The sequence below is a fragment of the Sebastes umbrosus genome, chromosome 11, assembly GCF_015220745.1.
Source record: "Sebastes umbrosus isolate fSebUmb1 chromosome 11, fSebUmb1.pri, whole genome shotgun sequence".
NCBI classification, from domain to species: domain Eukaryota; kingdom Metazoa; phylum Chordata; class Actinopteri; order Perciformes; family Sebastidae; genus Sebastes; species Sebastes umbrosus.
Window position 1 is genome coordinate 2833038 of NC_051279.1, and position 13416 is coordinate 2846453.

A 13416-nucleotide genomic window follows, 5' to 3' on the forward strand; every position below is an offset into this window, starting at 1 on the left:
ATGAATGTCCAGCAACACGTGACGCACATGTCAAATCAATAAAACTACTCGGTTAGGTTTAGGAAAAGTTGGTGGTTTGGATCAAAATAACTCCGGAAGTACCGTAACTTGAGTACGAAAGTTACGTGACAAAGAAATCAACGTTGACTTCTGGTTTCACACGGGACACAAACGCCGGTTTCCTGTGTGGTTTTTGTCCCACCCCGACCTCCTCCCTATGCGGCGTTCACCGCTCTTTATACTTCCCGGTTCACAATTATGTGGATTACATACAAATTGATTTTGCTCCCCTGTCTTTTTGTCTTTCAGAATTCAGTTTGTCTGACACTTTGGTTTACGACCAAATACCTGCAAGACTAATGACATTCCCTATCAATGATAAGATGATGATGATGATAAACTTGATTATTTAAATGTAACATACTAAACTAAGTTGTAAACAATACCTGCTGAACATCAGCACATTAGTGTTGTTGTTGTGAGCATGTTAGCATGCTGTTGTTTAGAGCTGCAACAATTAATCAATTTAGATGTCAACTATTAAATTAATTACCAACTGTTTTGATAATCGATCAATAATTAATCGGTTTAAGTCATTTTCCAAAGAAAAAAAAGTCAAAATTCCTCTGTGACAGTAAACTGAATATCTTTGAGCTGTGGACAAAACAAGACATTTGAGGATGTCATCTTGGGATTTGGGAAACACTGATCAAGTTTTTTCATAATTTTCTGCCATTTTATAGACCAAACAATTAATTGATTGAGAAAATACTACTACTGTTGTTAGTATTTAGCTCAAAGCACCACTGTGCCTGAGTACAGCCTCACAGAGCTGTAACGGCTGTAGACTCTTTTTTTACAACAGCGTCTTAGAGGAGTAAAATCATGCTGATGTTTTTGACCTTTCCTATACAGACAGCCGGTCCAGGCTGCTTTACTCCAATCTGGCATGGAGTAAAGATAATTCAGCTACTTTTGGGGGAACTACTCACAAAACCTTTTGTGGAAAGACAGTTCAATTGTAGACTTGAAAAACTAGTCTGTGCATTTATCTTCAGCCGACTTGACGACTGTAACGGCGTCTTTACTGGTCTTCCTAAAAAATCGATCAGACAGCTGCAGCTGATTCAGAACGCTGCTGCTAGAGTCCTCACTAAGACCAAGCAAGTGAATCACATCAGTCCAGTTCTGAGGCTCGCTGTCTCTCAGAGAATTGATTTCAAAATACTCCTGCTGGTTTACAAAGCACTGAACGGTTTAGGGCCAAAATCAGTTCTGATATTCTGCTGTGTTCTGAACCATCCAGACCTCTCAGGTCATCTGGATCAGGTCTGCTTAGTGTCCCCGGAGTCAGAACTAAACATGCAGAAGCAGCGCTCAGTTTTTATGCACCAAATATCTGGAACAAGCTCCCAGAAACCTGCAGGACCTCCAACTCTGAGTTCTTTTAAATCAAAGCTTCAAACTTTCCTGTTTGCTGCTGCTGCCTTTTATTAAACCAAATAATTATACTGCACTATAACTTTTATTCTTGTGTGTTAAACTCTATTTTAGCTTCTATTCTAGCTTTTATTATTTTCTAATCTTTAACGTTTTTATGTTTTAATTATGGCTTAATGTTGTTTTGCACTTTGTCGCAATGTTCTTGAATGTTTGTGTAAAGCACTTTGAATCTCTCTGTTGCTGAAATGTGCTCTACAAATAAAGCTGCCTTGCCTTGAAATTTCATGTTTCTGTCGTTATTGTCAACAAATCCCATGAAAAGACCAAAAACAACAATGAGTTCTGTCAATACTCTGATACAGCCCCAAACCCATTTGTTCTTCCCAAAGACGAAAACCTTTAAAAAAAGGGTTATGAATATATAGTTACCATTGTTCGTTGGTTATTTTAAACCACAGATTTGGTACTCTGTTGTTGCAGGATGGTGTGTGTGATGGAATGACTCAAAATAAAGTATTCATCCAGCCCATCCAGCCCGTTCTCATTCCCAGGGCGTCAAATAGAGACGCTTTGTCATGGCCCGTATGCAACGCACTCGGCTGTCCGTTAACTACGATGTAAATTCATTAACGGCAACAGTAAAGGGAAAGTGGTCTGACGAAGCGTCAGTATGTGATGAGTTTGGATGAAAACGTGCAGCGGCACTCAGCGCCCCAAGCCCATTTGTTCTTATTGAAGACAAGAAAGATGAACATGAACATAATCATGAAAGTTAACACTGTTTGTTGGCTATTTTCAGCCGTGGACTTGGTGCTCTGTTATACGACACCATGATGGCGTATGATGGACTGACTCAAAATAAACTACAATGGCCGTGTTCATCATAGCTGAGGAGCACCCGGTGCTATGTTGTAGCTCAGTGATGTGTTTTTTTAGACAACAATGGAGCTCTACTTTTGTACATGATGGATGTGGCTCTCCTGCACCCCCATCTCTCCTGTAGTCTGATGGGAGGCACGCGAACGCAAGGGGCCACAGGGTAGACCAACAATACAATGGGAGCAGTGCTAATGGGCTCGTGACGAGGGATTTTGGCACAAATCTGGGTGAGGGAGCGATTTGAGAAATGTCCTGCCCCTTCTTTAACACTTATTCTGTCAACAGTGCTCTTTAGAGGGATGTTCTGCACACAGATTGTTTCATATTGTCTACATTTGCAACTTTACACATGAAGCTGTGTTTCATATAGAGGTGCATTTAGAAGCTGCATTTAAAGTTAAACAGCCTGTCTTCAGTAGTGAGTAATCTGTATTCCACACCGATCACTCCACAGTTTTCATTCCATTTTCATAATATTTCATCTTCGTCTTTCTCACCTTGGGATATAGCCTCAGGGAGCTATAAGTTGTATCTACTATTTTCGTATTCTGGCAATATTGAAGACTTTTGTAGCTGCAAATGGAGCGTCTTTTCTTTGACATATTTCAAATTACCGTCATAGAAAGCTCAAACGATCTTTGGCTAAAACTCTCAGAGGCACACCTAAACTTTTTCATGGCAGATGTTCCAATTTCTTTTTCCTCCCACACCCCTTTATAACGTGTCCTGCTTTTCACCTCTGGCTCCTCTGGTCCCGTTTCCTCCATGTGGTCCAATGTAGACCAGCGCAGCGCAGCCATAACACTGCTGGAGGTCAGGGGGTTCATTCCTTATGTGTTGCGCGATGGGTGTACTGTGAAAGTTAACACTGCATTGATGATAGCGTAGTACTCGGAGTGTTAGCTTTCACACTCAATTTGCAGTTTCTGGATGAACACCAGGAACACTAACAAAACAGAAATCAAACTGATCCCAGAAGATGAATCACTGAAGTTGAATCCACAGTGGAACATACAGTATAGCCTACTGAAACACCTCCAGCTGTATTTAAAGACTAACTATGCACAGATTCACCAAAAGTATCATCATAGTGGTGGAAAGAAAATGTCTCAAACTTCAATAAATGTTCTCCAATTAATAATCAGACTTGGATCTGTTATAGATAGATACCCGGGTAAAAGCATTGTTTTTCATACACTGGTCAAATTTGAGATTTTGGGCTATTTTGCTTCCATAACATGTCTTCTTTCAGATTAGTGGAAAGAAAATATCCAAAATACACATGTAGGTGTTTATTTTACTACTTTGTCTATTTGCGTCTGTAGATTTCTCCCTGAATTCACTAAACGTTAGCATTGGATAATGCCTCTTTTGCATATTTAAACATCCAATATCTGAAATCTTGTAATACTAAATATGATTGTCTTAATGTCAGTAATCAACTGGGGAAGTTTCATGGCAAAATATTTACCCTATTCACCTGTAGTGTCTTCAAAATGTAGGGAATTGAGTTAGAAAATACCACTTCAGCACTTACATACACCCAACTTTCCAGTTTCATTCCGATCTACAGTATATTCTGTATAGTATAGTCAATATTCTATATTTTTTACAGAGGGGTTTGTTCATATACCATTCACAGCCTTAGTTATAGAACATTTTATACCTAAAAACATAGCGAATTTCTTTTTTAACATTTTTTTTATGGCTGTTGACAGTATTTTCTGATTTATGGAGTGATAAAAAGAGATATCCAAAATTCCCTCTGTAAAAACTAGGGCTGTCGGTCGATTAAAACATTTAATTGCAACATTTTTTATCTGTTAAATGTACCTTAAAGGGAGATTTGTAAAGTATTTAATACTCTTATCAACATGGGAGTGGAAAAATATGCTACAACCTAAAAATCTAAACTTAACTTTATTTACAACAGCCAACTTCAACCTTTTATTAAAAGAGTGTTTCATAGATGAGGGCATCAAACTAATCCAACATCTAATAGTAGATATCCGAGAAAGAAGATGATAGAGAACACCACTTCATCCTTTTGATGATTCAAGCCCCGTCAAAACAATTTTCAAACTAAAACTCTTTCACACATTCTGGTAAAGGATTTTTATTATGAAGGCAACATTTGAATGCAGCTGATACAAGCTTAAAAAACAGATTACTTTATTAAATACACAGTGTCAGGTGCAGCCCAGCAGGAGGCAGTGTAAAGACATTGCTGGCACTTCAAGCTGAATACCCATTTTTAGATATTTTTTTCATTTGCCAGCAAGCAGTTCACTCGTCACATTGTTCCAATGCAGTCTAAGGTCATACTGCTCACAGGACAGGAAGTACCTGCCTCGCAGTTCGTCTGGTGTTCTCCTCCATATGTATAACAGAAATGCATGTTGGGCCTTTTCTAGATGGTGTCATCCAAATGCTCGTGCAGCCTCTCTCCTCTGTTACTGTGCCTGTGTCGCCTGAAAAGAAACCCAAGTGTCTAATTTAGATCAAACGGCAGCGACAAACCCAACAAGTGAACACGACAATGGTGTTGTCAGCAGACACAGCCTGACCTGTCACGCCTCGTGTGTGTCACTTAGGATGCTAGCTGTGTAGCATTTTGCTGTTTTCATCTTCTGCCCTTTTTTTTGTCCTTTTTATTAAAGCAGCTCCGAGCAGTGTGTTATTTTTCTCTCAGCGTACGGCTTTATTATCAGAGCATAGCCTGAAATGAGATTTGAGTCTGTGCCTGCCAATGACTGTGTGCATTACTGTACCTCCACAGCAGAAATGCCACCACTCCTCCGAACAGCAGCAGGAGGATGGGACACAGTACAGCTGCTGTTGTCCCGCTGCCCTCTGTCTCACAAGGTGCTGTCAGCCAGGAGAAAGACACCAGATGAGGGGGAGAAAAAACAAAACATCATCTGACATGGCTGTCCTAAAAGGCCAAAACAGGTCCCTTGCAACCCGTCTACACAGTCACTAAACTGACTGGAACAGCGAGAGCTAACAGGAGGGATCCTAAAATACCCCGGACTGTCTTTGGATCATCACGCCTCTCGGCAGATACGAAGAATTGCATTTGTCTCGCCTGTTTAGCAACAGTAGTAGCAGCAGTAGTGACGGTAGTGATTTATTGATCGCGCTGTGGAAAATCCTTTATCACTGAAACACCACCTGTGATACAATACACAGAACAAAGTGCAATGAGGACACGAGGCTCGAGATAGACACAGGGCGCGGTATATAAAGGAGTCTGATTACTGAAATATCCATGACGCAACACAGTGAGCCGACTTTAAAGAAGATGTCGACAGGCTCAGCGAACCTTCTCATACGATCAACTAGCTTAGACTAATAAGCATGAAACATTATAATGATCTCGTAATCTTCAGTGGGGAAATAAGTTTTCAGATACTTTATTAATACAGCAGTGAGGAAGACTTTACAAGTCAAAGACTTGCATTCAAAAATACCAAAGTATTATCAGGAAAATGTACCTAATCCATCAGAATATAAAGTAGTAATAAGGCATCATTGCAGAACGTCTATATTGTTATATTTATTATATTACTGGGTCATTATTACTGATATATTAAGGTATATGCAGTATTTGTAATTTTGTCACTGGGTCGAAATTCTACTTCTTCATACACGGCCGGTTAGTGTAATCCATATTTTCACCTATTTTACAAGCTGATCATTTGTTTTGTATGTAATTTGCAAAGTAGCCGTCTCAATAATGTAGTGGAGTAAAAAGCACAATATTTTATTTTGAAATTTAGTGGTGTAGAAGTAGCATAGCTGTAGCCAATCACAGCTGTCATTGGGCGAAGTCACAGGGCTGACATTAAGAAACAGACAACCATTCACGCTCACATTCACTCCTTCGGGCAATTTAGAGTCAACAATTGACTGTGGGAGGAAGCCGGAGTACCCGGAGAAAACCCACGCTAACACGGAGAGAACATGCACACTCCACGCAGAAGAGCCCCAAGCCGGGTTTGAACCTGAACAAGTTGATATGGCAAACTGTTTTCTGTTTACACATTCAGCAGAGACAGAGCAACATTATCATTCATTTGGAGTCGTGTTTTTGGCCATCTGGGAAATTGCAAATCCAATATTCACTCTTTTGTTTTTAGCTCTGTTTTGGTCTCCACCAACTCCTGAAGGAAATATCTGGCTCTTTAAGCTGCTAAATGCTCCACTATGTTCAACAACAATCAACAACGCTAAAATGAAGCTGTGAGAGTGAACCAAAGCAGTAGAGTTGTGGGCTGTAAAGCCAAAAACAATGAGTTGAAATATGCTCCAAGGGAAACTGGAGAGTTGGGGGTTTTGTCTCTACAAGTGAGCCCTTTCTCATTATATATTTAATTTATCTATCTTTTTTTCATTGTTAAGCGTTAAAGAGGACATATCATGCTCATTTTCAGGTTCATACTTGTATTTTGGGTTTCTACTAGAACATGTTTAAATGCTTTAATGTTCAAAAAACACAATTTGTCTGTCTGAATATACCTGTATCCACCCTCCGTTTTAGCGCCTGTCTCTTTAAGACCCCATCCCAAAAAATCACAGTCTACTCTGATTGGCTTGAGAGAAAAATATGATGCATCTTTGCAAAGGTAGTTCTCAAGCTTTGGGCGGTATATTCTAATGAACCTGTTGTGACATAGGAAGGGGAGCCAGATCTGAATAGCTTGTTGAATCACATGTTTTCTGATCTAGACAGCCCACAAAAAACTGACTGGGTTGTCTTATTTTACAGTTTGTGGGTTGGTAGGCCCTCCAGATACCCAAATGGATATGCACAAGCACTGAAAAAGTGAGTTTTTCATATGTCCCCTTTAAGTAAGGTAAATAACTTTACGTTGCTATTATGAACTGTGCTGTAGTTTAGACAGTATTTCAGAGAAACAACACGTTGTCAACTCGTACCTGCCGTGTAGGTGGCAGAACTGTGGCCCAGCTTGTTGCTGACCACGCAGGTGAAGTGGCCACAGATGGGAGTCTTGGTCACTAACAACGTCGTCCCATTTTTGGAGACTCTTCCCACAGTCTTGGTGATGGCGACTCTCTCGTGGAACCAGCCGAAGTGGGGGTCTGTCCCCCAGGCCTCGCCACAAACCAGCGAGGAGTGAGACACGTTGATGCTGACGGAGACGTGGTGCACTGCCTCTGTAAAGACAGATGAGAGCGGGTGAGGATAAGAATGAAAAAGAGGTGATAAGGATGGAGGTGAAAACGCAGAGCCGTGGGCACCTATCTGTTATAAAATAAGAATAATGGCACACGGCTGTCCAAAGAGGGTCGAAGACAAAGAATCATTAGAGACGTTTAATGCTGTCAGGAGAAACCGGCTCAGTTTCATGGACAATAACGAGACCGGAGAGTCAGGCGTAGTGTCGGAGAATGGGATGATGGAAAGCCCTGGAAGCTGAGAGAGCAGATGTAGAGAAGAGTGGAGTTGATGAATTGATACTGTTAGAGCAGACAGACGAGAGTTAAAGCAGAGAAGCTTTGACAGGAAACTAGAAAAAAGCTAGGACGAGACCGGAACCGTCTAGAAGCACGGAAACAAAAGGAAGCGAAGCCCCATAGGCAAATTTAATTTCAAGTGTTTCATTATTAAATGAGACATCCACAATCAGAAGGAAACAATGCCTGCTGGCGTGAAATTAAAACACATTCATTATACTGTTGGTAATTGTTGGAGTTAACACTAGAAAGGTCGGGACATCGTCAGCTGATGAGCATTTAAAATAGTTCTGCTTTCATATCATTACTCTAAGACCAAATTTGTACATAAACTACCTCTGTAAGCTTTTCTTTTAAATTATGCTTTTTTTTGTTTCCTTCAGAAAAAAGACTACAATGACCTAAATCACAACAAATAGAATAATATGTACATATAATAGACAGTAACTGTAAATTCAAAAACAAAGGAGAGAAACAAGGTAATAATAATGAAATAAATAAATATATACATTTTAATAAAAATAAAGAAATAGTAATGATAATAAATAAATAAATAAATAAATAAATAAATAAATAAATAAATTTAGATTCCCAGCACCTACTCTGTGGTCCCGCCACCCTTACAGGATAAATACAGAGTACATACTGTGTGTTTAAGGCACATTTACAAAAGAGTAAATAAAACAGAATATAAAAATAATTAAATAATATAAATATAAATAAATAAAATATTAAAACAAAATTAATTAAATAAAGATTGCAACAAAACTGTTAAGGAGAATATTTGCGATTTACTCCCAGCCCTTTAACCCAAACATATACCACCTGTCAGAACCACAGGACTGCCTCTGTAATCCATTCATCTATCAGCTTTTTTTGCAACGAATCAATTGCTCAGTCTATAAAGTATCGGAAAAGCCCATGTCGTCTTTCAATTACTTATTTTGTCTGAAAAAGGGATAGGGATTGTCGTGTCCAATGTCAAAGAAAATTAACTTTGAAACTCAATTTTTAAATCAACATAGATGGAAAATGCTCATAAAAGAACTCCATCATGTTAATAAAGAACATGTAATATGACTGAAAGCTGCTAAATGGACCTTGATGTGAGATGGCTTTGTCGATAAAAGGTCGTTAAAATGAGAAGTGAAATGAAAGTCCTCTAATTGGAGAAGCTGTAACCTTCAAATGTTGGTCGGTTTCATTTGATGGATAAATTAAAGAGGACACTCTTTTAGCTTGATCTCACCTCATTTAACTAATTAAAAAAGAATGCATTCAAGGTGATGTTGCCTCCCACGTCAGGGGCGTGTTGTACCAGATGCCACAGAGGTTGTTTTTTTAAGGGTCTAGAGGACAGAATTACTGGAGAAAGGAACTTCTGTGGTAATGAACACTACAGAGTGAGAACAGGCTGTACGCATAATTCTCAAACTCAAGTCTGGATCGATTGATTGTTTCTGTAATGTTAACTAAAGACTTAACCATAAATTCCCCCCACATGCTGCGTATCATACTGTACCGTATTCCCTGACGATGCAGTGTGCCGTGGTCTTGGCCCCTCTGTGATCCGTCACAGTCACAGCGAACACGCCGCTTTCCGCTTGGCTGTATCCATTAATCTGAAGTGTCGTCTCCTGCTGCTCCACGTTCGCGTGGACATTTGGCCTCGTACCAGCGCACTCGAGGCCTCTGCCGGGGCACGTGGCCAATGTCACTCTCTCTGGGGTGATCCCAGTTTCGGCCTCCCATTCCCAGGTCACCACGGAGACCTCTTCCAGGGGTCCGTGCTCAATCCGAGCTTTCAGAACCAGACTGGATTCTGGCAACACGTGCACGGGCTCCTCGTTGAGGATGTGCACTGACATACACTGGAGCCCATATGGCACTGAGGACAGAGACCATTTGTTATTGCATCAGAATGGTGCTTAAAGGTGCAGTAGGCAGAACGTTGTTGGCATCATTGGGCAAAAATTCCATAATAACCTTTCAGCATATTGTAATTGAAGTGTTTTGAGAGAAAACTGGACTTCTGCTCCTCAGCATGGCTCTGTTTTCAGGCTTTAATCTAGCCCGTCACAGAAGACTTTGGCCAATCATAGGTCATTTTAGAGAGAGAGCGTTCCCATTGGCTGTTCATTCAACGGAGGCAGCTGTAAATCACTCGCGAACTCCGATCAAACAGTCAAACTTGCTACAGCTGGTGGGCGGTGCTTGGTATTTCCTCAACTGATCACAAACTTTCTCATTTTACAGCTAACCCGTGCACTACAAGATGATTCTGAAAACATTTGAGGAGAGAAATAGGCATTAACGTAACAGAATATTGATTCATATTTGATCAGCGCTGCCTAGTTTGACCGTTTGGTCGGAGTTCGAGAGTGATTGACAGCTGCTCATAGACGTCAGGCTCCAGCTCTGCTCTGATTGGTTGTTTTCCTACCGTCTGTGAAATCCTGCAGTTGCCGTTAGGAGCACCGGAGGACACAGAGGCACATGATTTTTTTTCAGAATACCTGTCTCGTGCACTACTGTCAGGATATAGTGACCGTTTTATAAAAATAACTTTTTATCATATATCATATTTGCTACATTTCTACCCAACGCAGCTTCCAATACAGATTGTATTTCTATTCAGATGACCAGTATGATCCACAGTATTTCATATTCATCAGTTTTGACCTTTTGGCTTTTTCACTGTTTGGGCAGAATTTAAAACTAATAAAACAAACAATGGCATAATACTTCATCTCTGTCCTCAGCGTGTACTATCTTTATGAATATGTATGGCTGTTTTCTGTCAAACAATGTCAAGCGATGATTTATAGCACATGACAGCCACGCCTAATGTGATATCCATCAAACCACATCAATATCTTAAAATCTGTGTCAAAACTGTAAGCCTCCGTGCATTCACCACAAGCAGTATTAATCACACGTCTTAACTTGATAGGCAAAGGATGAAGGAGATGTAAATAATGCAAGTGTGGGCATTAATGCAAAAGGCAGATTACACAAGTTCTTTTGCATTTCTGTCAGGGTGCAATGCTGGAAATGGTTAGTGTTCTTCCTGTAGTTTCAAGCAGGTTTTTTTAAGCAGAAATCATTCGGATTGCGGTTACAACAAAAAGCCTTACTCAAGAGAAGCAGCAGGGCAACTCTCCAGCTCAGGAAATACTGTAGATCCATAACACCTGCTGATGTAGACAGAGAACAGAGAGAGGAATTTGTCCATGACCTCATCAATGGCGCACCATTTCCTCTGTACTTGTGCAGCAGGGGTGCCACTACAGCAGGAATAATAACACCACCTCCAGAGAAAATGCAAAATTAAAATGAGAGCAAAAAGCAATTAAAGCAGCATGTCCCTCTGTTAGGAAAAAAAAATGTAATCCAAATGTTGAGGGTATTCTTTCTTTCTTAATTTATTTGTGAAATATCCAAAGAACAACAGTATTGGCATCGCAGACAGAACTTGGAACAAAATTGGGGACGAGGTCTGCTGCCAAAACTAAAATGAACCCCCTGAAGCACGGCCGCTACAACAGAACACAGAGAGAGGAAGCAGTGATAGCAGTGTAGGAACACAACCCAACCTGCATGCATTGAATATAACCTGGAAATCCCCTTTGCTGTTTACCTTGAAGTCATGCACATCAAAAGGCCCTCAGAGTGGGATTCACCTACCTCTCCAAATTGGGACAAACAATACAGTGGAGCACTTCACTCTCTCAGAGGTTAAGGTGCAGCGCAATTCACTCTGTGAGTAGATTTTATGGCCCAGAATAAAACAATATCTTCAAAGCAGTTGCCATCGCATTGCGAGAAATAATGTAGTTCCAGATGACAGTTGCTAGGTCTACAGCTGTTACTGCAAAAAAACATCAAACAGAAGTAAAGATAAAAGTTTCAGGGCTTTCTTCTCCTCTCTGCTCTGCCTCTTCTCTGCCTGTCAGGTCCAGTCAGTGAGTCACGTCTAGGCGTCACCTTGTTTTCTAGCAGCTTCCTCCCCTCCCCGACTGCCCCTTTCCTGTACAGTAAAAGCTTCTTTCTGCTTTGTGCTTTAAATAAGTGAACTCACCATTGTAAAACCTGCCCCCCACCCCTGCCCACCCTCCTCATCTGACCTGCGTCCAAACACGCACAACAATACAACATGTTCGATTCTGGATTTTCACACCACTGTTGTAAACACAGATAAATGCAGTGGCATTCTTTCGAAGGGAAACCAGTGACAATGTTGGAAGTCATTATGAAAGAGGCTTTGTGCTGCAGGCTTCTTATCCTGCACAAACACTATTTGCCCTGCAGACACAATACATTGCCTTGGCTTTGGATTGTAAAGAGGAGGTAATACATGAATTACTCTGTTCTTATTATTTTGTTTTTCTCAATAATTGTCTCTCGCATGCAACTGAGAAACATCTTCAAGCACATAAAGGGGAATGCCAATTTGATTCTTGTTCCACTGGGAATATTCAGTCTGTGAAATTGGAGAAAACCCTCTTAAAGCTTCAGTAGGCAGTTTATATTTTTGGCAACATTGGGATAAAAAATTCCATAATAACCTTTCAGCGTATTGTAAGTCAAGTGTTCTGAGAGAAAACTAGAATACTTTTCTTTAGAGACGTTTTGTTTGAACCATTTGAACGCTTCTGCAGCAGGAGGAAGAGGAGGAAGAGGAGGAGGAAGAGGAGAAACTGTCAGAGTAAATAGTTTTACCTGCCAGCGACAGACGGAGATGGAGCAAAGGTTGTGTCATGTCTTCAGTCAGGCCGTTCTGCAGAGAGATGAAACACTTTAACACACTATAAAGTAACTTCTGTATGTTTCTAAACTGACTTCATCCAATAACAGATGTACAGATTTATTACCTGTGCTGTTTAATTCAGATTATACCTGACTAAAACAAACTTCTCTCCTAGTGATGAAGAGGAAACTCACTGCAGTAGTTTCCTTCTGCCTTCATGTTGATGTTTGTGCTGAATAAAGACTCTGTGTCGGTTTGTTCTCGCCAACAAATGAGGTTATACTTCCTGTTTCTCCTCTATTACCTGATAATGACACCCCTGTTCTCTTAAAGAGCCCGCAGCCTCCGCAGATGTGCAGTCAGCAGGAAAGTGCTCAAGTGTTCTTAAAGCTGCAGTAGGCAGTATATATTTTTTGCATCATTGGGCAAAAGTTCCATAATAACCTTTCAGCATATTGTAATTCAAGTTTTCTGAGAGAAAACTATTCTTCTGCTCCTCCTCATGGCTCTGTTTTCAGGCTTTAGAAAATGTAGCCTGTGACGAGAGACTGTGACCAATCATAGGTCATTTCAGAGAGAGAGAGCGTTCCTATTGGCTGTGCTGCAGCTGGTGGGCGGTGCTTGGTATTTCCTCAACTGTTCTCAACACGGATGCCGGGTCACAAACTTTCTCATTTTACAGCTAAACAGCACACTACAAGATGTTTCTGAAAACATTTGAGGAGAGAAATAGGCATTACAGTAACAGAATATTGATTAATATTTGATCAGCGCTACCTAGTTTGACCGTTTGATCGGAGTGATTGACAGCTGCTCAGATTGAGGCTCCAGCTCGGCTTTGATTGGTTGTTTTCCTCCGGTCT

At 40.5% G+C, this 13416-nt stretch overlaps 1 protein-coding gene across 8 annotated transcripts; it reads right to left on the bottom strand.

Annotated features, from left to right (window-relative positions):
* Positions 1 to 4422: 4422 nt before the first annotated feature.
* On the bottom strand, positions 4423 to 12830 carry si:dkeyp-97a10.2. Of its 8 annotated transcripts, none has more exons than XM_037785948.1 (7): positions 12748 to 12830; positions 12526 to 12583; positions 10941 to 11000; positions 9326 to 9691; positions 7264 to 7503; positions 5094 to 5190; positions 4423 to 4793 (listed from the first exon to the last, which is right to left on the bottom strand). In XM_037785948.1, the coding sequence occupies exons 2-7, from the start codon at positions 12563 to 12565 to the stop codon at positions 4733 to 4735; spliced, it is 864 nt and encodes a 287-aa protein (XP_037641876.1). In that variant the 5' UTR covers positions 12566 to 12583; positions 12748 to 12830; the 3' UTR covers positions 4423 to 4732. The 8 variants fall into 8 exon arrangements, with proteins under 8 accessions (XP_037641876.1, XP_037641877.1, XP_037641880.1 ...); XM_037785949.1 differs by having other exon boundaries at positions 10941 to 10997; positions 12748 to 12814; XM_037785952.1 differs by lacking the exon at positions 10941 to 11000 and having other exon boundaries at positions 12748 to 12828.
* Between the last annotated feature and the right edge of the window lie 586 nt (positions 12831 to 13416).

Excerpts from the sequence above, each read along its gene's own strand:
- si:dkeyp-97a10.2 (XM_037785947.1), bottom strand. The coding sequence starts at position 11,046 with ATGAGGTCATGGACAAATTCCTCTCTCTGTTCTCTGTCTACATCAGCA. Across the intron at positions 7,504-9,325 it reads CTGCATCGTCAGGGAATACG|AGGCAGTGCACCACGTCTCC; the intron begins GTACAGTATGAT and ends CTGTCTTTACAG. Across the intron at positions 4,794-5,093 it reads GTGGCATTTCTGCTGTGGAG|GCGACACAGGCACAGTAACA; the intron begins GTACAGTAATGC and ends GTTTCTTTTCAG.